The 27,457-nt window shown below is 51.2% G+C and overlaps 3 protein-coding genes across 3 annotated transcripts; 2 read left to right on the top strand and 1 right to left on the bottom strand.

Moving 5' to 3' along the window:
* Window positions 1–504: 504 nt before the first annotated feature.
* On the top strand, window positions 505–22,867 carry wnk4a (WNK lysine deficient protein kinase 4a). Its single transcript, XM_068754834.1, has 20 exons — window positions 505–612; window positions 813–1,487; window positions 10,100–10,272; window positions 10,352–10,572; window positions 10,720–10,877; window positions 12,757–12,845; window positions 13,232–13,451; window positions 14,284–14,629; window positions 15,299–15,444; window positions 15,582–15,655; window positions 16,317–16,452; window positions 16,696–16,812; window positions 17,554–17,727; window positions 18,189–18,243; window positions 18,503–18,622; window positions 19,653–20,437; window positions 20,599–20,674; window positions 21,523–22,120; window positions 22,366–22,571; window positions 22,641–22,867. The coding sequence occupies exons 2-20, from the start codon at window positions 837–839 to the stop codon at window positions 22,865–22,867; spliced, it is 4,572 nt and encodes a 1,523-aa protein (XP_068610935.1). The 5' UTR covers window positions 505–612; window positions 813–836.
* Window positions 22,868–23,799: 932 nt separating this feature from the next.
* coa3a (cytochrome C oxidase assembly factor 3a) lies at window positions 23,800–24,848 on the bottom strand. The gene is made up of 2 exons (XM_068754583.1): window positions 24,636–24,848; window positions 23,800–24,223 (listed from the first exon to the last, which is right to left on the bottom strand). The coding sequence occupies exons 1-2, from the start codon at window positions 24,829–24,831 to the stop codon at window positions 24,120–24,122; spliced, it is 300 nt and encodes a 99-aa protein (XP_068610684.1). The 5' UTR covers window positions 24,832–24,848; the 3' UTR covers window positions 23,800–24,119.
* A 363-nt stretch (window positions 24,849–25,211) lies between these two features.
* cntd1 (cyclin N-terminal domain containing 1) lies at window positions 25,212–26,984 on the top strand. Its single transcript, XM_068754832.1, has 7 exons — window positions 25,212–25,374; window positions 25,679–25,754; window positions 25,839–26,010; window positions 26,095–26,257; window positions 26,334–26,478; window positions 26,694–26,790; window positions 26,880–26,984. The coding sequence occupies exons 1-7, from the start codon at window positions 25,212–25,214 to the stop codon at window positions 26,982–26,984; spliced, it is 921 nt and encodes a 306-aa protein (XP_068610933.1).
* The last annotated feature ends 473 nt before the right edge of the window (window positions 26,985–27,457 follow it).

The raw sequence follows: 27,457 nt of genomic DNA, 5'->3' as shown, positions 1-27,457 counted from the left end.
TGTTCTGAAAACACTCGTGTCGGGGTGGGGGTGGTGACGCTCGCTGTGGCCGACAGGTGTCCTCTATCAGCAGCCAGCGACGCCTGCTGTGGCGCCCTCTGCTGGGCAGACCGAGACTAACCAGCAATTCAAGGATTCAACAGTTTGCGTTAGAATAATGAATCTATTTAGAAGATGAGGCGTTCTGTGAAGTTCAAAGGCCAAAGAATTATGGCTCATCGCTGAGGACAAGATAATAAGATTTTAGAATTTTTTTTTTTTTTAGAAACCAATTTAATGTTTTCTTTTTTCGAACGCCTTTGTAATAAAAATGTTTGGAGCTTGCAAAAAAAAAAGAGGACAGTCCCGTTAGTGCGTAAAAAGCTGCCAGGGGGCGGAGTTTGGAGCGCGCACTCATTCACTCATTCGCTCGCTCACGGGACGCGCACCCCCCCCCCCCCCCCAGAGAGAGAGCTCTGCTGATATATTGCGCTCCGTCCTTCCACCGGAGGTTATGGCAGAGGACTTTGGAAAGGCGAGACAGGAGGACGCGTCTTTTATCTGATAGGAAATATGCGCCGGACTCTGTGCGCACTTCTTTGATGAATTCTTTTTACGCAGCGGTTTTGACGGGTAAGTACCTTTTTTTTTTTACTTATATATATATATATATATTACTAAGTTAGTAAATATTCATATTGTAAACTATAACTTCAGATAATGGCAGCTATAGGAATGTTTAATCTCCTATGAGACCTGTTGGGCGGTCAGCCGCTGACATCACGGAAAAGTAACTCAACCTGGGGAGTAACGTTACTCTGTTCCACATTCAGGCTCTAAATCGAGAACCTGCCATAATGTCCCACGCGCACTTTGAGATCCCAAGACGCGTGTTTCCTTGCCTCTCTGTGGACATGAAGGACGACTGCTTGTCCCGGGTCCCGTCCGTGCTGAGGACGCACGGCTTGGGCGCACGGAGGAACTCTTACGGGCTGCAGAAAATCACCATGGACATGGACTCGCCTTTATACGGCGGCGCCCTCTCCAAAGCCTTGTCCTGGTCGGCTGAGAACATCCCGACGTTACCGGAGTCCAGAGCAGAGGATGAGAAGACCGACGACTCCCCCCCCGCGTCGCCGTCCCCCGTCTCCAGCCCGGGCGCCAGCTCCAACACGCCCCCCAGCAGCCAGGAGCGCGCCGGCGGGTCTCTCGGCGTGACCTGGGACCCCGTCCCGGATCCCAGCGCGCAGGACGCCAGCTCGGAGTCCGAGAATGAACTTCAGAGCAAAGAGCGCAAAATCTCGGCCCGCATCACGTTCGACGCTCAGTGGGAGCAGGAGCAGGAGGAGGAGGAGGAGAAGGAGGACGTGGAGACCAAAGCGGTGGCGACCTCGCCGGATGGGAGGTACCTCAAGTTCAACATAGAGATCGGGAGGGGGTCCTTCAAGACCGTCTATAAGGGGCTGGACACGGAGACCACGGTGGAGGTGGCGTGGTGCGAGCTGCAGGTAGGGGCCGCCTTCACATCCGGGCGACGTTTCACCAAATTATTACTTAGTTCTAAAGATTTGGTTTCATCTGTTATAAGTTTACTCTCTCCTCCAGCAGCAAACCCAGCTCAGGTATAAAGCCATGCCCCCCCCCCCCCCCCCCCCCCCCCTCCTGTGTGATTGAAACACACAGAGGTGCCATTCCTTTCTTTGTGCCGCAGAGTTTGGCTCGCAGGCACCAAACAGCCTGCTGCAGCAGTGAAGGATTTAAAGAATTAAGGCTCTAAGTCTTCCCTTCACATTTGCCGCGGCGTGTGACCTCACAGGTGTCCCTGTATCTGGCAGCCTTCTGAACCCTCTCAGGTGTGAAGCTGAGCTTTTGTACCCTTTAAACCTCAACCGGGTGCCCCAGTTGCTCAAGCGCCGGCATCGACAGGTTAAAACAGGGAGAGCGCACCTTGTCCGTTCACACAGCAGGTGTCTGTTTGAGGGGAGGCAGAACCGGAGGCACCCCCAGGGCGCCGATGTCGCTTTACCTGCACCGGTGGGACGCTTTACCTGCACCGGTGCGACGCTTTACCTGCACTGACAACGGTGCGACGCTTTACCTGCACCGGTGCGACGCTTTACCTGCACTGACACCGGTGCGACGCTTTACCTGCCACCGGTGCGACGCTTTACCTGCCACCGGTGCGACGCTTTACCTGCACCGGTGCAACGCTTTACCTGACACCGATGCGACGCTTTACCTGCACCGATGCGACGCTTTACCTGACACCGATGCGACGCTTTACCTGCACCGATGCGACGCTTTACCTGACACCGATGCGACGCTTTACCTGCCACCGGTGCGACGCTTTACCTGACACCGATGCAACGCTTTACCTGCACCGGTGCGACGCTTTACCTGCCACCGGTGCAACGCTTTACCTGCACCGGTGCGACGCTTTACCTGCCACCGGTGCAACGCTTTACCTGCACTGACACCGGTGCGACGCTTTACCTGCCACCGGTGCAACGCTTTACCTGCACCGGTGCGACGCTTTACCTGCCACCGGTGCAACGCTTTACCTGCACCGGTGCGACGCTTTACCTGCCACCGGTGCAACGCTTTACCTGCACTGACACCGGTGCGACGCTTTACCTGCCACCGGTGGAACGCTTTACCTGACACCGATGCAACGCTTTACCTGCCACCGGTGCGACGCTTTACCTGCTACCGGTGCGACGCTTTACCTGCACCGGTGGAACGTTTACCTGCACTGACACCGATGCAACGCTTTACCTGCACTGACACCGGTGCGATGCTTTACCTGCCACCGGTGCGACGCTTTACCTGCCACCGGAGCTCGGTTAAGCTCCTTAAATGCTCCTAATGGGCTTAAATGTTGCCATTGTTGATGAGGCAGCTTCAAAGATCTGGCTTGCAGTCACACTTCCTCACCGGAATCCCCGGCCCTCCCCCCTCCCCAGCGCGTCCTTGACCCAGAGCTGGCTGTTGGTGGCTAAACACAATCGCCCCCTGCCGTGTTGACAGAGCAGCAGCCGAAGGTGCGTCATTACGAGCCAGGTAGACATTCCTGAAGCTGTTTCCGTTTCGCAGCTGTGATCTCTGCAGCTCAGGTGTGGAAGGCGAGGAAGGTTCCTCTAGGTTTAGGATCTGCTTCGCCCGAGACCCACCTGATCATCAAAACCACCGGCCACATTAGAAAATGTCATTTTCGTATACAAAATAGGAGCGACATAAGAAATGTAACACATCAAACGCCTAAGGAAGATAAAAAACGCGTTCCTGTTGGAGTTTTGTGGATTTATGCGTCTCGGGTCAAGGAAGACTTCGTTCCGTGGTGGATGTGGATCATTTACGTCATTTCAGCTGCGACATGAACAGTAAATGATGATTGGCTGATGGTTAGCACACGATTCCCAACAAATGAGGCTTAATGTCTTCCTGGCGGCATCGCCGGAGCGTCTGCATCCCAGCAGAAAAGTTCTGAACTTTTCAGAACTTTTCATCCATTCAGATCGGAAACACGTGGAGATGGAATAATTACGGCGTCATTAGAGTCATTGGGGAAATTCAAGATGCAGTCATGCACATGTGGCTGTAAGAGTAGAGGAAGTGAGACTTCCCAGGTGGTTGCTACCATAGCAACCGCCCCTCCCACAGACTCGTAGGTGACTCAGGTGCCATATAGGCGACATGCACTGGGCATTGATGGAAACGGCGAGGTGATAAAAAAAAATGGATGATCCATTTGTTTCAGCCCCTCCCACCTCCATTCACCTACGCAGAGGCATTAAAGAGTTTACAGCCTTCCGTGCAAAACTGCGAGCGAATATGAAAGCTTGGCCCAAAAGGACTTTTCTCGAGTCTCTCGGGAAAAGGTGCACAATTGCATGACGCCGCTTACACCGGAGCAGTTGGTCGTTTAAATTGTTCCTAAAGGGAACTTTTCTGTGCTTTGTTTAAGTCCCTCCTCTCCAGAAGACAGGGTCACCTGAGGGCCAAAAGACAGAGGAAGAGGAGGAGTGACCTGCAGCTCCCCTGCTGCACTCAGATCTGGACCCATGTGGGGAAGGCGGTTTCCCTTTGGGTTAGAAAAGTCTCATTGGATTTAAGGCTGTAACACGTTTAACACCTTCCTGCTCCGGGCTGCGCGGCCGTGAGGTTGAACCTGGTCGCATAAACCCTTTGGCACAAACTTGACATTTACTTCTTCGGTGCCGAGTCCAAAGCTGGCCGGGGCCTCGTAGCTCATACAGGCTCTCGCTGTGTTAACCTTTATCCGAATGTGGCCAGTGTTCAGTGGCACAACGCAAGCCGAAGGCTTCCTATCTGCTCCGCTGTGGCCAAACATCAACAGCGTCTCTCCTCGGGACCCGCGGCGCAGCGAGATCCGGCTTTATCAGGGCCTGCCAATGTTCTCGGAGGAGAACTTGAAGGAGGCCCACAATGACGGCCCAGATTTACGCATGTGGCATCACGTCACCTTTGACGTTGGCATTGGTTGTTTGTTTGCTTTCCGCGCAGTCTTAAATGGAAGGCGGAGCTGTGTCGCCTGTAAAACCGGGACTGTACTTAATTTTAATGTGCACCCATTTGGTGATTGCGCTGTAAGATGTAGCCAGTCTGTATCACACAGTACGCACTGAGCACTGACACGAGATAGCAGCGTCTCAATGGCTGCTGTTGATGGCATGCTAGCGTCTTATTTAGGGTGGAACCTCCCAGGCACAAGCTTGGGCAGCATGGCGGCTCCTCGGTCAAAGACCTGGGGTTGTTTGGCGGGTCTGTGTAAAGCTAAATGTGTGTTGAGTTTTGTCTTTTTTACATTTTTGGTAAAGCTAACTTTGATCGGTGTCTTTTTTTTTTTTCGTGTACTAACAGCTCTTTCACATGTGGTCCTAAACCAGACCCTTGCGGGATCCCTGCTAGGAGGGCGCTTCAATTTAAAGATGTGTTTAATTCACTGTTACATGATAAGCAGTTTGTTACATCTGCCATTGAAGATTGGAGGAGGTCATGTGACATCAGGGTGATAGCGGAAGTGTTCCGCTTTCATGCGATTATTATTGTTTTTCTACTCATTAATCAGTTTGAGAGTTACATTTAGCATATCTGAAGGAAGCGATTGAGAGTTCTGATGAACAAAAAGGTCGACGTTAGTTCTCAGATATGCAATCGTTGTAATCTGACCTTCCGCTTGTCCTTCTATTGTGTTTAAGGCCTCGACAAACATCCAGAATAATCTCTGAAGTCGCAGCAGAGAATATGAAAATATATAAACGGCTTTGCAGATTACACAATACACATATCTACTGTTATTACAGTGGAAAATGTGTCTGCAAGGGCAATGCTTCGCAAATGGAATAAATACGGCTCTGCCAGATGCAAAGTGGGAAGACTGGGTGGAAACAAGTGTGCTTTTGGGAGAAGACTTTTGTCTCGGTTGAGTCTTTTGTTTGGATCCTTCTGTAAATCAACTCTTCATTGTGAGAGCTTTCATCAAGTGCTCCGGGTGTGTTTGAGGCTTTGCAGCTTCTACTTGCGTATCTGTGGTGGCCCGTATTTTATACAATTGTTCGCTCTGTGCCGGGACGGCGAGCTCCTTTCTTGGCACCAGTCATCTGAGGCCCTTTCAAAATAAACGCAACATCCGTTTCACCAGAACAATCTGTGTTTCCTGCTGGGGCATGGAGTTATGGAGCATCCGAGTTCTACTGGGAACAACCCATCTTTTGAAGTACTGTAATTGATTTAATCTTTTGCTTATTTTAGCAAGTAAAATGACTGAACTGTGTTAGAAGCAGTCATAAAAATAGCAGCATATGTTTATTAAATCAGCGGCCTCAAACTGACACGCCTTCTGTTTGCAGGGACAGATGTTGGTTAGAAAAGATAAAACTTGAGTATATATAACTTTGAATTGGTAATTAAAGCAGGTGCAGCCTGATTCAAAGTGCGCCACCTTCAGCTTCTGATTTTGCTCAACGCAATTCAGCATCTCGTCATGTTTATTCGGCTTAATAAAAAGAAAAACACACACACACGCACATGATTTCTCTGCCTCTGCAGAGCCGTGATTCCTGCTTCCTAAACAAACGTAAGGCCTGGTGGAGGGGAAACGATTGCCCCATGGGGTAACCCCTGGCCCTTCCTTGACTGGCCCAGGTGTCAGGAGTTATTGCCGTGTGACTCCTGGAATCAATTGGTCATCGGTGTGCAATAATGGCTCTGCCTGTTCGAGGTGCGTCCCGATAACGCATCGCCAAACACTGTACTGTGTTTTCTCAGGGAACAGAACCCATTTGTTCGTGTCCCTCCTCGACTTGACCCGGACTCTGTGGGTTTCTAAAGTCGGATTATTGGACAGGACTGAGCAGCCGGATCGAGCGTGCATGAATCGTTCATGTCTCGTGCATTCCCATCACTTTCTAAAGCGTATCCGGTTCCGGTTGCCATCATCAGCGCGGCTCTCCCGCAGGCAGAGCCGGAGTTTCGACGTTTAACAAGACGACACGTTTCATCTCAGGTTGAGATATCATTTCGGTAGCGATGATAAGAGAAAACATCTTTGATGCTGATTTCCTATAAAAAAAAAAAAAAAAGCACCCTTACAATCTCGTCTGCCTCCGTGGCGATGTTGCGGCGCTCAGCAAATATTTGGAATATCAAATTATTTTCAAGGTTGTTGTTTTTTAATCAGCTTTGTGAAAAGTTTAATAAAAAAAAAGTGTTATTAAAAACTGAGAGATAAGAGCCCGGGGGGGGGGGGCCTGCGGTTAATAAGGGCTCGGCTTAACCCTCCTCCGGTCAGATCTCAGGCCCAACAAAGCTTGGCAACGCTTTGGGTCTCAGGTATGTGTGGAGCTCGCCTCATCGGAGGAGTTCAAACAGCGACAGCTTTATTGCCAAACTGCCGGCAAATACACTCGACTGTCTTCAGCGATGCCTCGGGGCGAACAATGCAAGACTAGTCAGGAGGGTGGGGGGGGGGGTTATATGGTGAATATGCATCATACCCGTGTTATGCTAAATGGAGGCGTGTTTCCCAACCTGCCAACTCAAAAGTATCCAATCAATCAACTGATTTATTAACTTGCATCTTTTTTTTGAGAAGTAGTACCAGTGATAATATGTTTTCAACCCAATTTTTTGAACTTCTTCTTTAATTCTTGGAAAATAAAGAGTTATATTTCTTTAAGTTTACAGAAAGGCCTTAACGTTTCTCGCCCTTTGCGTAAACCCGCCCGTGTAGATTCCGTTTAGTCGAGGTCTCCCGGCGCCAGAAGATCCACACGCCTGCAAATCATGTCATGTATGTTGCTGCCTTGAGCTTGAGCCTTGCGGGGCCTTCTGTAAGCTGGGGCTTATTTTGAAAGGGAACATCTTGGAAGAGTTAGGGCTGAGATAATTCTTGTCATCAGACTGGAAAGGGTTACATCTGCGAACGCTTGGATCAAATCTGTTCTCTGCAACATCGGCTGCCGTTAAAATAGCCAATCAGACCCACCATTCATTGTTTCTCTGCTGTAATATTCAAAGATCTGCGCAGGCTGTGATTGTGATCTTTCCAGGTTTGCCTACAGAGTACAAAGTGTTTGTGCCCTTCAGGCTCTCCGCTACGGATGCCGCTACAGTAAGAGTTCTGCCCACGGAATCGGATTCGGAGCAAAAATGTCCTCTCGTCTCAGTTTGACTTTGAGAGGCCCGGCTGCAATGTGAAAAAGTAACCCCGAAAACTGCAATTGCACAAGACTAAAAATAGGATTATAAAACGAAGGGCTTAAAGGACCGCTTTCTCAGCAAAGTGCAGTTTATAGGCATTTTATTTTATTTTAAAGACACTGGAAGCTGCCAGCAGACGGGCTAAGAGATGTTAAGAATAGCAAAGTAAACAGACTAAAGATACAAGATTAAATCGGCCTTAGCCTCTCAAGCACGGTGATGCAATGCTGGCTCAGCTCGCTCACACGGCGTGTTCAGAGGGCAGCCTTGTGCTGGTAGAAAAATATTTGAGCTGGACTGAAATAAAGCTTCGGGTCCACGGTTTGGTGCCCGTGAGCACATTCATCAGACCCCGTTGGAAAGAAGCAGCAGGCTTGAGGTCAGATTTCCATCCTGCAATTACTTTCCCAGTTTCGATAAGCAGGATTGGTGATTTTGTTTTTTGTTTTTTCCTTTTCATTCTCAATGAAAGATAATGATGATGTGGTGGTTTGCTGGGAAAACGTACCAAACCAAAATGTTCCCTAAAATCTGGAATGCATCGTTTGTAGCCCGGAGAGTCTCTGCAGCAACACAATGCTTTATTTATAAGGGTATAAATAAACCCTAAACCATATCCGCCAATTGCAGCTCCATCATGTGTTCTCTCATGGTTTATCTCTCAGAGAACAATTATTCGGAGATATATCCATAAGAAATTGTAATCCTGCCATTGAGGTCTGCTTGAGGTTTGCTCGGTCATTAGCAGGGCGCCACAAGTCAGGCCAGGTTGTGGGTGTGTGAGCGCAGCAGTCAGAGGACGGTTTGAGTCCTCAATCCTGAGGGGATTAACGGCTAACCCTCCCTCTGGCCGCTCCATTTACAGAGCGAGTCAGGAAGGAGCACACGGCCGCCTCAGTGCCCACTGGCAAACTCCGAAACTCTAAACCGTACAAGTCGACCCGCCTCGCTTGCGTGTTTGTGCAACGGCGGGAAGGATAAAGCTTGACCTCTGATAGGGTTCAAGATGAGGTCAAGGTAGATTTGAGAAGCTTGGAGATGAATCTGATTATTTGTGCAACTGTACGCTAAAAGTTCTGACTTTATTATTATCAGCCGGTTTTCTACGGCTCGAACCCGTAAATCGCTTTCAAGATCAATTAGTCCTTCCGTTATTGTTCAAACCGAGCAGTTAGTCTGTGGATTGGAGTGAATCATCCATAACTGACACGGTTTCCAAATCCAAAGGTGACGACGTCTTTAAATTTGCTTCTATTGTGTTGGGACCGTCCTGCTCGCGAATGCAACAAATGTGTATCCTTCCACGGTTGAAGATAGTCCCTGGCAAAACAAAACGCACCACAACACTGCTTACCTCAAACACAAACTTCAGTACGCAGACCGGCAGCATCAACAAACAGGTCGAGCACGCTGCGAGATGAGAGACAAAAAAAAAGAACGCTCTCTCTCCCTGGCCCCGCCCCCAAACCACAGCCAAAATACCCCAAAATGTTAAGGATTAGAAAGTGTGACACATTGCATGTAGTAAAGATTTAGCATCAAGTCATTACGCCCCCCTCTTTGCTCCACGTGTTTTTTCCCTTTCGCTAATATTTCTGGCCGAGGTCTCACGCGTGTCGGCGCCTGGAACCGATCCGTGTGGAAGCTCACCAGTCAGATGTCGCCTCTGGGTCCTTTAACCGGGGGGGGGGGGGGGGCACCGACAGACAGACTGACGCAGGTAGCCTTAGCTCGGAGGAAAGCACAGAGAACGGTCGGGCTGATTGTAAAGCATAAACATACGCAGGACATTTTTCCCAGAAATCTCTCAATGCAGGATTCATGGTCCTCAGCTTTTCCACTCGGCACCCGCCACCACAAAGTTTCAGGAGCAGCGGCTAAATCGGACCATTCATCCGAGGAGGAAACACAAAAAATGTCTTTGTTCAGCCGGTGTGATCGGTTTGAGTTTGCGCGCGGCTTTCTGAAAACCGCCACCTCACATTTGTAAAGCCAGAGCTCCCCTTATTGGAAAGTAAAATGTGATCCTGTGATCCGATTCGACTCGGATCTCGAATCAAGCTCAAAGCAAACACACCCCGAGGTCCGTTTGGGTTTTTTTTGAGCTCTCGGTGAGATCATCAGCGGATGTAGTTTTACCAGCAAATGCCTTTTACCTTCAGGCATTTCATCCTGGTGATGATCGCTGAAGCCGGAACTCTGAGAGGCCTTCCCAGTCTAGAAACCTCAATATGCTCTTTGTTGTCCTCGGAAACGGGGAATTGTGGCCTCACCGCAACTCTGTTTTTTTAAGCTGGAGTTAAGGATGTAGATGTCCAATGCAAACCCACGGCTGTCGAACGGCGCCGCCTGAGTAACGTGGAGTTTCATGCGACTGTCCCGACGTGATTCCCCGCAGACCCGAAAGCTGACCAAGGCGGAGCGACAGCGCTTCAGCGAGGAGGTGGAGATGCTGAAGGGCCTGCAGCACCCGAACATCGTCCGATTCCACGACTCCTGGAAGTCGACGGTGAAGGGCCACAAGTGCATCATCCTGGTGACGGAGCTCATGACCTCAGGCACGCTGAAAACGTGAGTCACACCTTCTCTTCTTCCAACATTTAGATATGCTTGAGAAAAGCGTGTTTAGTCTCGTCCTCCGTTGTTTTAGGTACTTGAAGAGGTTCAAGGAGATGAAGCTGAAGCTGCTGCAGCGCTGGAGCCGCCAGATCCTCAAAGGGCTTCACTTCCTGCACACGCGGACTCCGCCCATCATCCACCGGGACCTCAAGTGTGACAACATCTTCATCACCGGCCCCACCGGCTCCGTTAAGATCGGCGATCTGGGACTGGCTACGCTCAAAAGTGCCTCTTTTGCTAAAAGTGTCATTGGTGAGCACAAACATTGCCTTTTACTGCTCATTTTCTTTCTTATGCCGGTTTATATAAATATATTTCGATGTGTTTTTTGTTGAACGAAGCTAAATTGGGGGTTTTAAATTCGTTGAGCTCGACCTTCCACCTTCTCAATCCCGACAGGAACGCCAGAGTTCATGGCCCCGGAGATGTACGAGGAGAAGTACGACGAGGCGGTGGATGTCTACGCCTTCGGAATGTGCATCCTGGAAATGGCCACCTCCGAGTATCCGTACTCCGAGTGCCAAAACGCCGCTCAGATCTACCGCAAAGTCACCAGCGTGAGTAACGGCAGGAGACCTCCGAATCTACGCTTGTCTATGTTTTCTAACCCTAACAGCTTTTTTAATGGATCATATTCCAAACACCATAAGCTTTGAACAATCCAAGATCGGGCTTTTTCCAATCACTTGTATACTGCTCGATAGATTCCGATGGACGCTCCTGTTGAAGCGTTAGTCATTCGAGGAGGAAGTTCTTTTTAAACGTTGCAGGATGGAGCGAAACTACTTTTACGGATTACCATGAACCTCGGCAGGGTGACGAGGCAAGGGCGAGGGCTTGGGTCAGGGTTGATGGATGCGTTTTAGCGGTCACGCTGGGAGGCGAGGATGTTGTTTGTGTTCTCCTGGGTATCCTGAATCCTTGGAAACTAGCGGAGGCCCGCAGGGAAGAAAGGTTTTTCCAATTAAAGGCTCGGCTTGCTTGGTGGCTGCAGTGCGCAGCCACGATGGCGACAGTCGACCGCTGATTGCAGCCACGGTTACCAGTTCAAAGATCTTGTCTAACTGGTCGTGACTGGTTGTGTTCATGGGATTGTTCCCCCCCCATCTGTTGGATTCAGATCAAATCATCACGTTTTACGGAGGTAAGACGAGAGGAAGTAAAGACCAGGGGCTGCGTCGAACGGTTTTAAGACCCTCGAAACACACCGGGGGCTTTCGGTCGGCCACATCTCGAGCCCTTCCCGGGTGGCGCGTCTGACGAAAGCAGGTGGCGGTGGTAGAATTATGTGTTTTGGAAAATGTGCCTCACTCCAAACGCCACAAAGCGAGCTGTTTCTTTCCCACGTGTGGCGTACACAAGGCAAACAGTGTCTGGCGGAGGCTGGAAAGCGAGAGGGCGACAACGCCAACAAGTCCGAGCGAGTCTGGCTCCTCCACATATTAAAGTTCCACGTGCCTTCGGGGGAGCTACGGGGGCAGAGATTGAGTTAAGACACGACGTTAGAAGGTTTTCTGTGATGTTTTGGAAGCTGGCTGCAGGGATTTGTTCCCATCCAGCTAGAAGCTCGAAGCGATGACCAGTTTCTTTGTTCTTGGATTCATCGTTTGGCTTTAAGCTAAAGTGCAAATTTAAATTTCATGTTTTATTTCTGTAAAACAGGCCTAAACTTAAAACTGAAAGATTGCTCTTTTTTTTGTCACTTCAGGGTTAATTATTGACATTTAAAAGCATCAAACTTTGGGAGAAAATGTCTGCACAAACTTGATTGCACGTGATTGTTTTCATGTTAAAATGCATTTTTGTGAAATTCTTATCTTGTCTGCTGATCTCTGCAGAAAAGGAGCTACTTAGATTGACATTTTTATTTTTATTTTTGAAACTGCTTGACTCTGAAGATGCCTGCGAGGATGCAAAAAAAGATCAAGGCACACAAGGAAGCCTTGTTGCTTTCAATCGCATTTTTACATAACAGGGAATCAACGATTTATTGATCACGCTGGCGATTTAAAGAAAAGAAATCACAACTCATTCTTCAAAGCGGCAACGAAGGAAAAACGCAAAAACAAATGTTCTCCTTAAACCTTAAATAGGAAAAAAAACAGAACGGCATCGTGTCTTGGGTATCTGCAGGCCAGACATCATTCTGACCTCGCAGTCGTATCCGTGTTTTGACTCGATGCGTGTTCTCCTGATAACGTCCCTTATTTCATGTAAGTGTGTAGTCTTGCATGGCCGTTTCGTGTTTTGAGATAAAACTCCATCGCTCCAGCTGGCAGGATTAGATCCATGAATCTGCTGCCTGGAGGAGAATTCCAGGCCGGGATTGCGTTTGCAGGTGGGAATCTCTGTTCCTCTCGCGGCAGCGTTGCGTGATGGAGGAAGGAAGCTATTCAGCCTCAGAGATGAATCCAACTCCCCTGATTTCATCCACAGGGAATTAAACCCGACAGTTTCTACAAAGTCAAAGTCCCGGAACTGAAGGAGATCATCGAGGGCTGCATTCGCATGGACAACGATGAAAGGTACAAGATGTTCAATCCTGGCGGCGGTGAAATAACCGACTTAAAATGGCATTCGTGAATCGTGCAAATTCTCATTTTGTTTTTGGTAAAGCAGCAGAAGCGATAAATATTCCGGATTACGGCTTCCCATCTTGCACGAACAAATCAAATGAAATTGAATCAGATTACTTTTTCACGGTTCCGTACAGGACACTCGGATCAATTGTGACTCGAGTGGGACAAAACAGCTCTTTAAATCGTTGTTGTTCAAACCGGACTGTAAGAAACGCTTATTTCTGTTTTCTGTCCTTCATTGACGCATCTAAAATGCAACCCACCCCCCCCCCCCCCCAAAAAAAGCAACGCTGGTTCCTTTAAAGATCTTTTTGTGGCCTCCTGCCTTGCAGATACACCATCCAGGACCTCCTGGATCACCCGTTCTTCCAGGAGAACAACGGCGTCCACGTGGAGCTGGCGGAGGAGGACGACGGCGTGAAGTCGGGCCTGAAGCTGTGGCTGCGCATGGACGACACCAAGAAGCTCCACGGGAAGTACAAGGACAACAACGCCATCGAGTTCCTCTTTGAGCTCTACAAAGACGTTCCGGAGGAGGTGTCTCAGGAGATGGTAAGGCGAAGGCGGCGCGAGACGAGACCGCCGCCGTTAGTGCGGAAACTGATGGCGGCTAACGGAGGAAAGCGGATTTATGATAATCGTTTGTTCTTAAATCGATTCCTCTTCAGCACATTGTGGATTCAGCTGGGATGCTTCTTGTTTCCCCTAAAATGTGATCATCGGGCTCGGCTGATGTTGACCCTTGACCCCGGGCGGGGGACGCAGCCTCAATAAATGCACCTGGGCATCGTTTTGAACCGGTTCTGTTATGATGACAGAAAGCGCCTCGCCGAGCGCCTCGAGGGCACGACCCGGCATTTAATCGCCGGCGGTCGGGAACGCGAGCGCGCGTGTCGGGAAGCGGTCGAGATGTCCTCTTAAATAACACGCCGGCCCCTCTTGCTTGTTATGAAACTTGTCATCGTGTCGTCCGGAGACCTCTGCAGAGGTCACTTTTAATGAAAGCGCACGCCGCTGTTCCTTCCTTGTTTACCCTCTCAGTCGGTGGTTTTCATCGAGATCAAATTTAGGATCCGCCGGGGACATCTTGTCCGACGTCGGAGCAGGTGCAATCCGATAGTGTGTTGAAATCCTGGGTTCGGACCGGGCGTCCCACTCGGCTCGGGACGACCCGGATCGTTTTTTTTTACAAAACAATTTTTTTTTTTTGTTGGCGCTCAAGCTTTTCTCCGATCAAAGGGACGACTGTCCCGCAGGTTTTGTGTGTACAAACAGACCTGTGGGGACGCGTCCACATGTCGTGGCAGCCCCCCCCCCGTGGACCGTGACTTACGCGCGTACGTCCATGTTGTGCCCTGACCCTCGCTTGCCTGTTGCCATGCAGGTTGTGCTCGGCTTCGTGTGCGAGCCGGACTTCAAGATTGTAGCCAAGGCCATCAGGGACAGGGTGACGGCCATCAAGCGGCAGAGGGAGAAGCCCAAGGAGCGGAAGAAGAAGAAGCGGGACGCCACGGAGGAAGAGACGGACCCCGGGCCTCCTCCGGGCAAAGGCGGGGACGCCGTGACGACGGAGTACGCCACCCCGTCCCTGAGGCCTCCGGTGCCCAACCTGTCCCCCATCACCAGCTCTGCAGACTCCGGCGTCGGCTCCAGCTACCCCGCGGAGCCAGAGGAGCCCGAGGCGGATCAGCACTTCCACATGCGCCACAACAGCCTGTCTTCTGCTAACTGTGAGCGGCCTGACTACACACTGCGGCGCACGTGGCGTTATCATCGGCTGTAGAACACGGATATACGGAGGCGATGAGATCAAAGTTTATCGCCGAGATACGACCAGGCAACGCTGCTTTAATCTGAAAGGCTCAGAGGGAACTACGAGACCTTTAAATTATCTGCAACACAAGTCAGACGTTTCGCTCGCTGACCTTTTTTTAGTGAGTCGATCGTGTTTTTGAACGGGGAAACGTGACCGATGGCGCTCGCGCTAATGTGGCTCGGATCTGTCGGGGTTCAACTTGTGTCAGTTCGATTTGTGATGCGTTCAGGGCCCGGCGCTGGCAATAAAGCCGGAGACGAGCGTGTTCCTCACGGTGCGGTTGTTCTGAGCAGGAAGTACAGCGTAGGCGGGCCAATCAGTGATCGGGAGGCGGATCATTACCTTATCCGAGCCGCCGTGCGTGTGAAACGCAAGCCGTGCTGCAGTTATTGAGTCTGACATTAATCAATGCTGCAGATTGATTTGTAATGGCAGGATGTCCTTTCTGTCCAAGATCCAGAGATTGGGTTGCGTTGGCGCTGGTGGGGGGGGTTGCAGCCCTTTGGGGTCATGAAATGTTTTTCTGCTCCAGTCTGGACAAAGCCGGCCACGTCCTAATCGCTCATGTCCTTTGTTGAAACAGCTGACTGCGAGACAGACGGCTATCTGAGCTCCTCGGGGCTTCAGGATCCGCTGGAGGCGTGCAGCTTCAGCTCCCCCGCGACGCCGCCGTGCACGCGCACCGCCACGCCGAAAGGTTCCCCCATCCCAGCCCTGCGCTTCCCCTCGGTGAGTGTCCTCCGCGGAGAGTTTACGAGACGTTACAATCGAAAACCAAAAATATGAACCGCTGTCCCGCACTCAAAGGCTTCAAAGGACAAATAAAGCCACGCGTTCCTCACCACAGTCCTCCCGTCTATTCACAGAGCATTGCTGTGTCCAACAACACGGAACACGGCACCTCCGGACCCCCGAGCGGCTTCAGCTCCCCAGTGGACAGGTAACGTTTTCCCCTGCCTTAAGCATCCGAGCCACAATGGGTTTAGTCCCGTCTATATTTAGGTTGGAGGATTTGATTCTTGTAGAAATGTCCGGGCCTCTCTCCAAACCCCCCCCCCCCTGCCTTCCACACATTTGTGGGGGCCGTGGGGGGGGCCGGAAGGCGACCAACAGGCTCGGCTGTGTTTTCAGAGCGGAGGCGCTGCTTTCCATGTCGGTGGGATGGGACAGAAATGAGAAATTCATTTCAATCTCAAAGCAAATGTCGAATCCGATCGAGTCCAGTTCCGCTCGTCCTCGAAAGGTGAAAACAGGTTTCCCTTTAGATTCCAGTCGGCCGTGGAGGTTTTTTTTAAATGGAGGCAGACGGATGGAGGAGGCTTGTAAATGTTTGCAGCCTGTAGCTCGAGGCGAGCCTGCAACCGCAACGATCCCAAAAAGCCCCCAAGAGACGCAATTAACCGAGCCGAAGCTTTTTATATCCGTCGCTCTGGAGTTCTCTGAAAGCCAAGACTGGCTCATTGTGTAGATCCGACCGTCCACGTGGACGGCGGGCTCTCATTGATGGTTTTGTCTCGTAAAGACGACCGTCCGTGACGGCCACCCGGTCCCTTTCACCAGGAATCCTATTTATTTTCTAACCGAGCGTCGTCTCTCTGCAGCTACGCCTCTGATGTGACCTCGGGCTTGAGCGACGGCTACGAGGGCCTGCCGGAGAAGAGCGGGAAAACGGCCGCCAGGCGCGCCGCCGGGAAGCTGTTCCGGAGGAGGGCGCGATCGAGGCTGCGCATCACGGGGGTACGGTGGACGCCACGCGAGACGTTTGTCTCCTTGCACCGCTCAGCATGTCGTAAACAAATAAATCAAGCAGTTAGATTCAATGAGGAGACATAAATGGTTTGGCCCCGCCCTGATTATGCAACGTCATCACTGGCAGCCAATCAGACAAACGCATTACAGGCGTGCACAATGCACGGACACACTGCCCCCCCCCCCTGTCGTTTAACTTCCAGCATTGTCCCCCCCCCTCCTTCTCTGCAGCTCTCCGATAAAGTGGACCGCGTGGTGGAGTGCCAGCTGCAGACGCACAACGACAAGATGGTGACCTTTAAGTTCGACCTTGACGGCGACAACCCCGAAGACATGGCCGGCGTCATGGTGAGAGCTCGCCTTCAAAGAGTCCTGGAGGAGAACAATTTAGCTCGTTTTCAATTTTGGCTTTGATCATATTTGACTTCTTGGGGACTAAGATCAACGTTTTTCTGATTCCAAAGCATCCGTTTGGGAGAATTTACAGATTCCCTCCACTGAAAAACGGACTTTAGTCTCTTGTGATGTCGGCCGACTTCTTGCTCCGTGCAACGGCGTGACGTCTGTCCTGCTTTCAGCTGACAGCTGTTTTGTAAGCCGAACTAGGGGACTCGCTCGGGGCCCGACTCGCTGGGGGCCCGACTCGCTGTGACGCAGGTCTGCAGCTCCGCCCTGTTGCCGTCGTTCAGCTTCATTAGCTTGGAGCCTGTGACGGAGCGCCGTTTGTTCACTCAACACTCTGTTTTCCTGACTCTTAAAACACAGTGGACTCTTGTTTACTGCGCCTTGGCACAGCAGGGGGGGGGGGGGGGGGGGGTGTATATTGGCATCACAACAGCCTCTTGTGGCTCCTGTAGCGGGGCTTTAAATGAGCTGAATTTATGCCACCACACCCTCACCCACTTAAAACTGGATGCGTATGCAAAACAAAAGCTCCTCTAACAGGCATTGTGGGCGATGTAGGCTCGAAACACATTGAGACATCGGTAAATAAAGAAACATTTGAGCCCGTGACACTTTTCTTTCAACTTTTAATGCAGTACTCCCAATATCTAAACGCTTTTTCCATCCTCGATTCCGTCTTCAAAGGTGCACAACGAGTTTATCCTGCCGTCGGAGAAGGAGGGCTTCATCTATCGCATGGGCGACATCATCAAACGGGCCGAGTCCCTCATGGCCAAAGAGCAGCTGCTGCTCTCCGGCGGCCATCGGCTTCCCCAGCCCGCTTTCCACAGCGGCGTGAACGCACTGTCTTCCTCGCAGGTCAGCAATTAACGTTGGGCTTTATCGAGCCCGTTCTGATTCTGGAATCTGTATAACTGTTAAATGGAGGCGTCCGGGAGGGCGGGGGGGGGGGGAGCAGCTCCTCCCAGTTCAAGATATGGCTCGGTGCCTAATCAGGAACAGTTTGTCCACGAATAAGAAGATACTGTTCTGATACGTTCCACTCGCGGAACACATGCAGAAACAAAATGTCATTGTGCACCCCGAGTAAAAAACGATGAGTGACGGAGAAAAAGAATAATAAAGTGGTTTCGGTGTCGGAGAAGAGACGAGCTAAAAGCCGCGCACCTTTCTTACCTTGTTCAATCTGAAGCAGCCCATGTTGCGACGCCTCGCGATGGACTCTAGGAAGTCCCGCCCCATTGTGCCATATCTTTCTCACATAACTAATGCGAGTTTTGCCCCCCCCCCCCCCCCGTGTTCCCCCCTTTTTTCTCCAGCCCAATCTGCACAATCACACGATGCCTCAAACCAACGCCTCCTCGTCTCTTCCCGGTGAGCCTGGTCTGGTGATCGGATATATTTAGATAATGTGATGCTCGAGGTCAGACGTGATATGAATTAAGCCGATTAATGTCTTATGACTTCATAATCATTTCACCGCTGCGGGCCTGAAATTCACCGATGAAGCATGTCATTAACTGGCCTTTGTGTGTTTTGCATGTTTTTCTTTGGATTGTGCATGATCATTGTGTGTGTGTGTGTGTGTGCGCATGGCCATCTTACTAATGCATGTGTGTGTGTCTTGCCTCAGACTTCAGTGTGGTTAACACAGGTGTTGGGGTGTGTGGCCCCCACGGAGACCTCTTCAGTGCAGACATTACTTCACCTGGGCGACCTCTCATGCGCTCACAGTCTTTCCACAACGGCCCAGGTAAACAGCCGCCCCCCCCGCCCCCCCTCCGAGGCCAAGAGGCCGAGCATTGCAGTGTTTCAGCTCGCTGAAAAATTGCTAGTCATTTGGCAAAGAATAAATCAGAGTGAGGCCCGGCTACCTCATAAACACCCCCCCCCCCCCCCTCCTCCTCAGAGCCCGCTTCTTGGTATTGTTCAGGCGTCCACATGGCGCCATCCACCATCCCCTCACCTCAAAGCCTCCGTCTGTGTCTGCCTCGCAGCGTGGCCTCTTGGGTAATTACCTCACCTGAAGGGCTCTTTTGAGCTGTGAATGCTCTTGTTGTCGAGCTCCAGCTTTTTCTAAAGATCTGCGATAGTCGGCCACATCTGTTTGCCAGCACAAACTCCTGCAGGATTTCTGAGAAAGGCCTCCCGCTCCTCCTCCTCCTCCTCCTCCCCTCCCCGCCTGCGCTGCCGTCCCCGCAGGAGGGGCAGTTGAAGTCTCTTAAAGAAGACATATCCTCCCTCTTTGAGCCTCAGCCAGCCGAGCATCGTCTTGTCACCGACCATGGAAAAATAAAAAAAATAGAGGCCGGTTTGTATCATTGGTTTCCGAACTGTAGCGCCATTGTTCAAGGTAAATGTCAAATCCGTGGATTCATCCATCGGGATCCTAAATTGTTTCCCCGAGGAGTAGTGTGGAAATCCTGATTACTTTAATCTCACAATCAGACCCGTGAAGTGTGTGTGTGTGTGTGTGTGTGTGTACACATGTGTTCCATCTAAACTCTTCCGGACAGGAAGGCTTCCACTCGTGCCGTCGATGGCGGCTCTCCTCGCCACCACGTGAGCCCGGGGTCCAAACTGCTCCATCTTACGAATGCATTTATCGTCGGACGCCTCTTTAAACAAACGCCCCTCGACGTAATGCGAAGCCACAAGTCCAAAGTGCAGGAACTATTTTTTTGCACCACATGCCGTGTGATGAGCGAGTGTTCCAACTTGTCTCGTCATATTTAAACATTTGTACTGCAAAGTTAAAAGCTCTCTTGTTCTCTGTCTCCCAGGGTCGCCCGCCCATTATCAGCACTACCTCCCCCATCATCCTGCCTCCCTCCTGCCCCACCACGGCTATCACTTGCCCTACATGGGCCACAGTCACTTCCCATTCCCGTATCCGGGCTCTCCAGGTTCCCCCAAGCCGCTCAACCACCCTCCCCTCGCCCGCGTGGCGAGCAACCCCACCTTTCCTTCCATTCCCTCCCCAGCCCCCAGTTCCCCGAGACCTCTGAATGAAATCCCGAGCCCCGGCAGCAACGAGAGCGCCGCCACTCAGCATCCCAACGTGTGGCCCCCCCACACGCAGCCCCTGTTCTCGTTAGCTAACGTCATCTCCATGGCCATGAACATGGCCCAGTCTTTTATCCCTCCCGCCCAAGGAATGCCCTCTTTTCCAGGCTTCCACCCCCAGTTACCCGCTCACATGCCCCCACAACCTGGTTATTACCCGCAGCATTACCAGACCCCGCCACCAGAGGTCTCTCACCCCGCAGGGGGCATCCCAGCACAGAACCTCTACCACAGCCCCAACAGCGTCCCCCAGGTGGACGGCTTCCCGCCGAGCAGTCATCCCGCCTGGTTGCATCCCGTCTCCCCCCCCTCCATGCCGTCCACTCCCCCCCCTCCTCAAGAGCCTTTGCAGCCAGTTGGACTCTCCAGTCCGCCCATCTGGACCCAGGAGGACAGTCTCCCCAATTACGCACCCCCACAGGCGACAGAGGCTGATCTCAGATCAGAGGTCTCCGGTCCGAACTCTTCCTCGGATCTTTCCCCATCACTTCCAGAAAGCACTGTGAGTCCCTCAGCCTGCGACGGAGAAGATTTTGCTGATATTGGATCATTTCATGAATCTAATCAAACAGTTCTGTGGCTCTAAAAACCGAGGCATGTGCTCAATGTAGATCCGAACCGGCCGCAGCTCTGATGCTAATGATGTTTATGCTTCCCGTGCAGTTAACATCCCTCAGCCCCCCCGTACCCGAGGTGAGCGCCCGCGGCCCCACGCCGCAAGCCTCTTCCGCCGACTCTGGTAAGGAATCCTGCGAGCGGCGTCATGTTTGAACGGGAAGTGTTTCTCCTACGTCTCTGGATCACCGACGCCCTCGTGTGTCGTGCGTTCATTAGTCCGGCGGCCGGGATATACGGGACGGTGTTGATGTTTGCACCCCAAACATGTTTTTGCACACCCGCAGCCCAAGGAATCCGCCCCTGCTTATGTTACGATGCCAAATAAACAAAGGAAACAAAATCACAGACTCATTTTCACCTCCGCCGTATCCTTGGCGACGCCGTCATCCGTCCGCCGTGCCTCTGGAGCCATTGCGTAACCGCCGAGGCTGGACGCAATGTTCCGTTTGAGACGAACACAAATGTAGGCGGTGCTCGCAGGCGCTGCCCACCCTTCTCGGCCAATCAGCGGGCATCAGCGCTGGTTACGGGGGCCTCCCCTCCCGTATCCACACCTGTTAGTATTTATACCTTCCTCACAAGCCTGCCTTTTGCAACAGAGGCCTTCTGTTTCGGTTGGCACGGACCGGCACGCTCTCTCTGTGTGCTGTAAGGACACCCAGTGGGCGAGCCGGGCCACTGCAGGTTCTGGAGTTCTGCTCGGGTCACGTTTCTATACGGGTAAACCCTCTGAGACGATCCATTTACCTTCAGTCCACATGGATGGAGCCCCCGCCCCCCCCCCCCCCCATCTTTTATCCATGTGATGAACTGCACACGGAGAGCAGAAAGACTTATTCTAGACATTGATTCTGCTTTAAATCTATTTCTGATTGCTCAAAGTATTAGCAAAGCAGCCTCTGACACAGTTGGTCTGAGATGCTGGTGTCCCGCGTTGGCTTCTAAACATGTTCTCCCTCCATGTCACAGAAGTCCAGTTCGCACCAGTCACTGTGGGGAGATTCCGGGTCACACCCACCAAGGACGTCCCGGTGCTCCCGGTGCCGGGAGATGCTGCAGCCGCCGCTCCAACGCCTTCAAACGGCGGCGGCGGCGACCCGACAGAGAGCAGCACGGAGGAGCAGGCCGAGTCCGAGGCGAGCCTGGCCACCTCCCTCACCGTGTCCCCTCCTCGCCCGCTTCCCCACAGGGGATCGGCGGGGCTCCTCCGGGAAGTGGAGGTGCAGGTGGGATGGGCCGGGAGCCAGGAGCAGCAGCAGCAGAGCGGAGAGGAGGAAGAGGAGGAGGAGGAGCGTGTCAGGGAACGACAGCGGATGAAGAGGAGGAGCCGGAGGAGCGCGCACAGCCTGAGCCTGATGGGAACGTCTGGCGCCAGCGGGCTGTCCGTGACGGCCCCCGAGACGGAGGGGAGGATGTGGGACGGGGCGGCGGGAAGCCCGCAGTACGGCAATGCCCTTCATCACTTGTGGATGATGACTTACAGCCGCAACGCCCCCTGTCTCAGCAGCGATGACTCGGACAGCGACGACGAAGACATGGTGGAAGAGCTTCAGGAGCTCAGAGAGAAGTAAGGACACCGATGAAGATGAAGACAGGAAGTAGGGTCCACGCGGGCCGAGCTGAGAAAAGGATTCACATAAACATAAAAGAAAATCACGATTCAGTCACTTTGAGCGAGCCGCTGTCTTCATATTGTTCTTGTTCTGCACCAACAGACACCCCAAAAAATAAAAAAACATTCTACATACATCTGAAAAAAGTAAAAGAAAACGACTCTTTAACCATTCAGGTTTTTTTTTTGTCCATCATCAGACACCTGACGGAGGTCCAGGCCCTCCAGGCCGCTCAGAAGCGAGAGATCGAAGACTTGTACGAGAAGATGGGGAAGGTTGCCCCCGCGGGCATCGTCTCCCCCGCTGCGATGCTGTCCAGCCGACAGCGCCGCCTGTCCAAGGGCAGCGGCTTCCCCCCGTCCCGCAGGAACAGCCTGCAGCGGCTGGACATCCTGGCGCTCCAGGGTGAGTTCAAACCAGGAAGTCGTCGTCCGTTATCAGTGAACGGGAGTAATTGTGCCCCCCCCCCCTCAGGTATCATTCGGAGGAACTCCCTCGGAGGCAGCAGCAGCAGCGGCTCCCAGGATAAACCCAACAAAGGCGTCACCTTTTCCACTGACCTCAGCAGAACGGTGAGTCCAGATCCTGCATTCACACGTGTCTGTTCAACACGAAGGTGTTCTCACCCCGTCTCCTCTCACCCCCCCAGTAAGAAAACTTCAGCCAATCCACGCTGGACACATCTGGACTACCTCATCTGAAGTGCGACTGCAGTCGAACCCCCCATCCGCTTCACCCCCCCCCCCCCCTCCTCCCTCGCCGTTAAGTCTTTTACCTCAACACGCACGGAAACTGTCGTCAATAAGCCTGGATTTACACGAGGACTCGCATCTGTCCGATTGGATTCACGACTCGAGCACAGAATCGGTTTCTGCATTTTCCGGACCGGAAAGTTCCGAATGAAAGGTCACAGGTCGTTTTTGCAGTCAAGCGGACGGTGCAAAGTACTGCAGTAGTCGTTTTATAGGAGCGATGGTGCAGAAAGTTCAGAGGATATTAGCGCTGATGCTACACTTTAGCTGATCTGAACTTCCTCCTCGGTTCCGCTTCGGCTTCACACCGCCGTCTCCTCTGTTGATCGTGTACATAGAAGCATGCGTTTATAGATCACGTTTACGAGTCGTGACGAAATGAAAACTTTAGTTTCGCTTGAGCGAAAGGTTTGATTTTGTGGCTTGTTCCATGCGTCAAGCGCCGTGTTGCACTTTAGTCGATCGTACGTTAGCGCTCAATCACGCGATAGTCGCTAGTCTAACGACTCGCTCCCAGGAGAGCCGATCTGCCCCCCCCCCCCCCCCCCAGGTTTATGTAGGTACCCTCCTATAGGTCAGAGAGCAATCAGTCCAAGCTGTGAATATGTAGCTGTTGCCTTAAAAAATGTTCATGATACTGAATTTTACCGACAGTGGAACTCCCAAAGAGCCCCCCCCCCCGCCCCCCTACGACTCAAAGGCGTTCCATTTCACAATGTTGAATGTAAAGTGATTGCATTGCTTTCTGAAGCTGCTGCTGCTCTGCCATGCTGCATCTGTGCCTTTCCCCTATTTGATGTCTTTTATTTTATACTTCTACTCCAAAGATTCGGCAGCGAGATCAGAGTCCACCAAATAAATACAGTCGTAAAAGCCGCAGCTCTTTTGTCATCCTTCTGCTTCACCCAGCGATTTAATCTTCACCAAACACGTCAGATTCACTTATTACATAAATAGGTATCGTTACGTTCATCTCTGTGCGTTAAGAGGCCAAATGAAGATTCGATCAATAGATTCGTCCTTTCCACAGATAGAAATGTCATCAATAGATTATGTTAGTTTTAATGAGCCACACAATTACTCCTCAGACACACACACACAAAAAAAAGTCCACTGCTGCCTCTACAGCGATGGAGTACAAATCAGTGTCCACATTAGTCCATTATTAACTGCATCAAAGACAAACGGAGAGTCGTGCGTCTCAGTTGGCTCCGCTCTTGGGTCCCTGCGTTCTGGCGCGCTTGGCCTCCTCATCCAGTTCATCCATGAGCCGCTCTTGCGCCACTGAGTAGAACGTGTAGCCGTCTGGCAGGGGAGGAAGTGGTCAAGGCAAAGTGGAATGAAAGAAGGAAGTTTTATTTATTCATTTCTCAACGCGTTTTACGTGATGTTTTTTTTTGTTTTTATGAACCTAAATCCGTCTGAAACTAATAATGAGTCACACTTCGTGAAAGCGGAAGTGCGCAATACGCCCATATGTGGCTAATTTAACAACATAATCCATGCTAAAGCGATGCTAACCATGTATAAGCTGAGCGTGATGTTAGCATCAGGTAGATCGGAAGCTAAGACAACAAGCGGAATAATCGCACAGCCAAGCAAACTGTGGTTTGCGTTATCTAACGAAAAACAGTAACTCTGCTAACTTTAGCGTGCTAAGCTAACTAGCTTTCAGAGTTCACCTTGCGGAGCAAGTTAGTGCGCTTGGAAAGGATACAGATTCCCAGAACGACTGCTCCGATGGCGAGTCCCGTCGCAATATTTCGCCCGCGCAGCTTCTGCGTCTTCTTCTTCCACTGTTGGAGCTCTACGTGTCGGATGAAATGCATCTGTTCATTAGAAAGACGCTCTTTTCCCAGATCTATCCTGGTGGCAACGCGGGCGCTAGACTCCTGAGGCACCTTGTCGGCCATTGCTTCGCAGTCGGAAATATTCTCACCGGAACAAACCTGCGCACAGCTGAGTTTCAAAAGACACGGCTGGGCCGGAGACGCTGTTAACAACCCATCCGCTTGTTGTGAGATCTGCGCTATCAAGCAGCACTTGTGATGTGCACCGTTCAAATGAGTCCCTATTGCCACAATGGTTCCTACCGTGAGACGTTGATCCAGTTCTGTCGAAAACCAGAGGCAATAGCGCCATCTTCCGCAAAATATAAACCTCGGGCACGGTTTATTAGTTTTTTTTGTTTGTTTTCCAGTGTATTTCTTTTAAAAAAGAAAACGCACATCTAATTATAAACGTTGTGGTTCGTAAATGAGACATCCGGGTGAAGTCAGGCCAGTCAGGGTCAATGGCGAGACATTTTCGGCGTTCTTCAAGTCAAAGTTTTAAATTCCGGGAAGCCTCTTCCGACCTGCTCGCAGATTTCTTAGTTAATCTCAACAAAGGAAACAAAGATCACCTCAACGCTTTGTCGGCATGCAGCGGACACTTCAGAGACAGAAGAATAATTGGTGAGCAAAGTCTTCCAATGCAATACACTGGCCAATGATGCTAGCTTAGCTTTAATAATGCTAATTAGCTTGTTTTGAAAGCGTGTGACGACACAGCAAAACAAACGAAATCGTTTTTCTTTCACCACCAATGCTTCCAGTTAGCCTGACTATTTAAATACATGCATATTCCATTATGTCAGAGTATTGATCCCATATTTTGCAGAATTACACACATTTGCATGCCCCTTAGCAACTCCATTCATACATTTAATTTGCATCATCTCCGTCTTCTAACCTCCTGCTTCCCTCTCTGCTGTGGCAGAGTACGTCCTCCTGATGGCTAAAGAACTGGCGCTAGATCCGCTAGCTGGGTACCAGGCCATTGAACTACTTCAAAGGTAGGAGAAAGCACATTTTGCTTTTCCCTGCACGTCCAATTATTTGCTACACTTTTTATGTGTACGATTTTCTCCCCCCCCCAGGTTCATGGTGAAGCACCTTATTGATTTGTTGGCCCCTCAAACACCTCCAGACGCCGCTGCCGATCCACCGGTGGGTAACGTGGACGGCATATTTGAGAAGCTCAAGGAGAAATTCCCCCTCGTCATATTTTCCTGTCTGCAACTCGCAAGCAAAGTGTCTTTGCACAGTCAGGTGGGTTCTCTGATACATGAAACTAATTACCATGTGATTAAAGTATGGATGTAAGAGTCACTCCTGCCACTTTTTTCTTTCCAGGTAATCAGCAACGATGCTGCTGTGTGCTTCCTGCGTTCGGTCGGCTTTAGCGTCTCCAAGCAGGCCCTTCTGGAATCCGAGCTGATGGTTTTGAAAGGGCTTGAATTCCGACTAAATGTTCCAAACCCGCTTACATATGTGGAAACTCTTTTGGAAGTCTTTGGTAAAACATATGCTCTAAAACGACACGGATCATCTCCGTGATGTCAGATGCGCTGACTCTGACTCGACATCTGCAGGGCACAACGAGCCGTCCATCGCTCTGGATCGGCTGCATCGCCTGTGCCGTCACGTTCTCCGGTTTGTCAGCCTGCAGAGGACGGCCATCTTCGACTCCTTGTTGGTGACGACGACGCAGTGTGTCAGCCCGTCCAGGGAACAGAGGTAGCTTTCAGTGAAACCTTTCACCGTTGGATTCAATTATAGTTGTTGTTGTTGCCTTGGGAGGCCTCAAATTGACGCCTGATTAATCCTGTTCATATTTGTGCCACTAGGGGGCAGCAGAAAGCGGCTCAGACCATCCTTTTATCTATGTTACTGTCTCCACTAGGCCCGAGAGAAATATCTGTTCATGTTAATCATATAACTTCTGCTGACAGAGATAAATTTGTGACGGTGACTGAAGACTTCATGCTTCTTGGAGTTGGAGTCATCGCTGTGGCTTCATTCATTCTCTACGTCAGAAAATGGGAACAGGTGAAGCACGGAAGCCGACGCGGCGAAATGTGCGGTGGAGCTGCTCGAGCTCTGTGTGGCCGATTCCAGCTTTGCTTTCTGCTCTGCAGGTCGTAGAAGAACTGAGTCACATCACAGGGATCTCCAGGAGGAGCATCACAGACTTCGCTCACGCCGCGTTGACCCACATCGTTAGAGCCCCGGTTCTCCTGTAACACCGGACGGAACCCGGCACTCGTTCGCGCTTGCTCTTACTGTGTGGCTCTGGTTGTTTTCTGTTTTAAAGACATACTGTATTGTCCTAAATGAGATTAAAACAAAGCACCATCTGTTACCCAGACTCCTCATGCAAAGCCTGATCTCATCACTGTAAGTTATGGATACAGAAGAACTGTCGGCCTCTATCTGGATCCAGTTCACGAGTCAAGAACCTCCAGCTCTGAAATTGCTTCCACATAACAGAGCCAGGAAGGAGTCACCTGTGACGTTACCCCGGGTAACGGGCAGGAAGGTGCCACCTGTGGAGTTACCCCGGGTAACGGGCAGGAAGAGTCTCATCTCTGATCTCCAGGATGTTTGTTTTGTCGACGAGATGTTTAATCTTGTTCTTTTCTTTGCGTTTGTTTCCTCGGGGGCGGGGGCGGGGGCTGGGGAGGGGGGGGGGTGTCCGTTTAATACCCTAACTAAC

This window comes from Brachionichthys hirsutus, chromosome 21 (genome assembly GCF_040956055.1).
Source record: "Brachionichthys hirsutus isolate HB-005 chromosome 21, CSIRO-AGI_Bhir_v1, whole genome shotgun sequence".
Lineage (NCBI taxonomy): Eukaryota > Metazoa > Chordata > Actinopteri > Lophiiformes > Brachionichthyidae > Brachionichthys > Brachionichthys hirsutus.
Note: the sequence above shows the minus strand (reverse complement) of the source record. Positions and strands in the feature narration are given on the sequence as shown.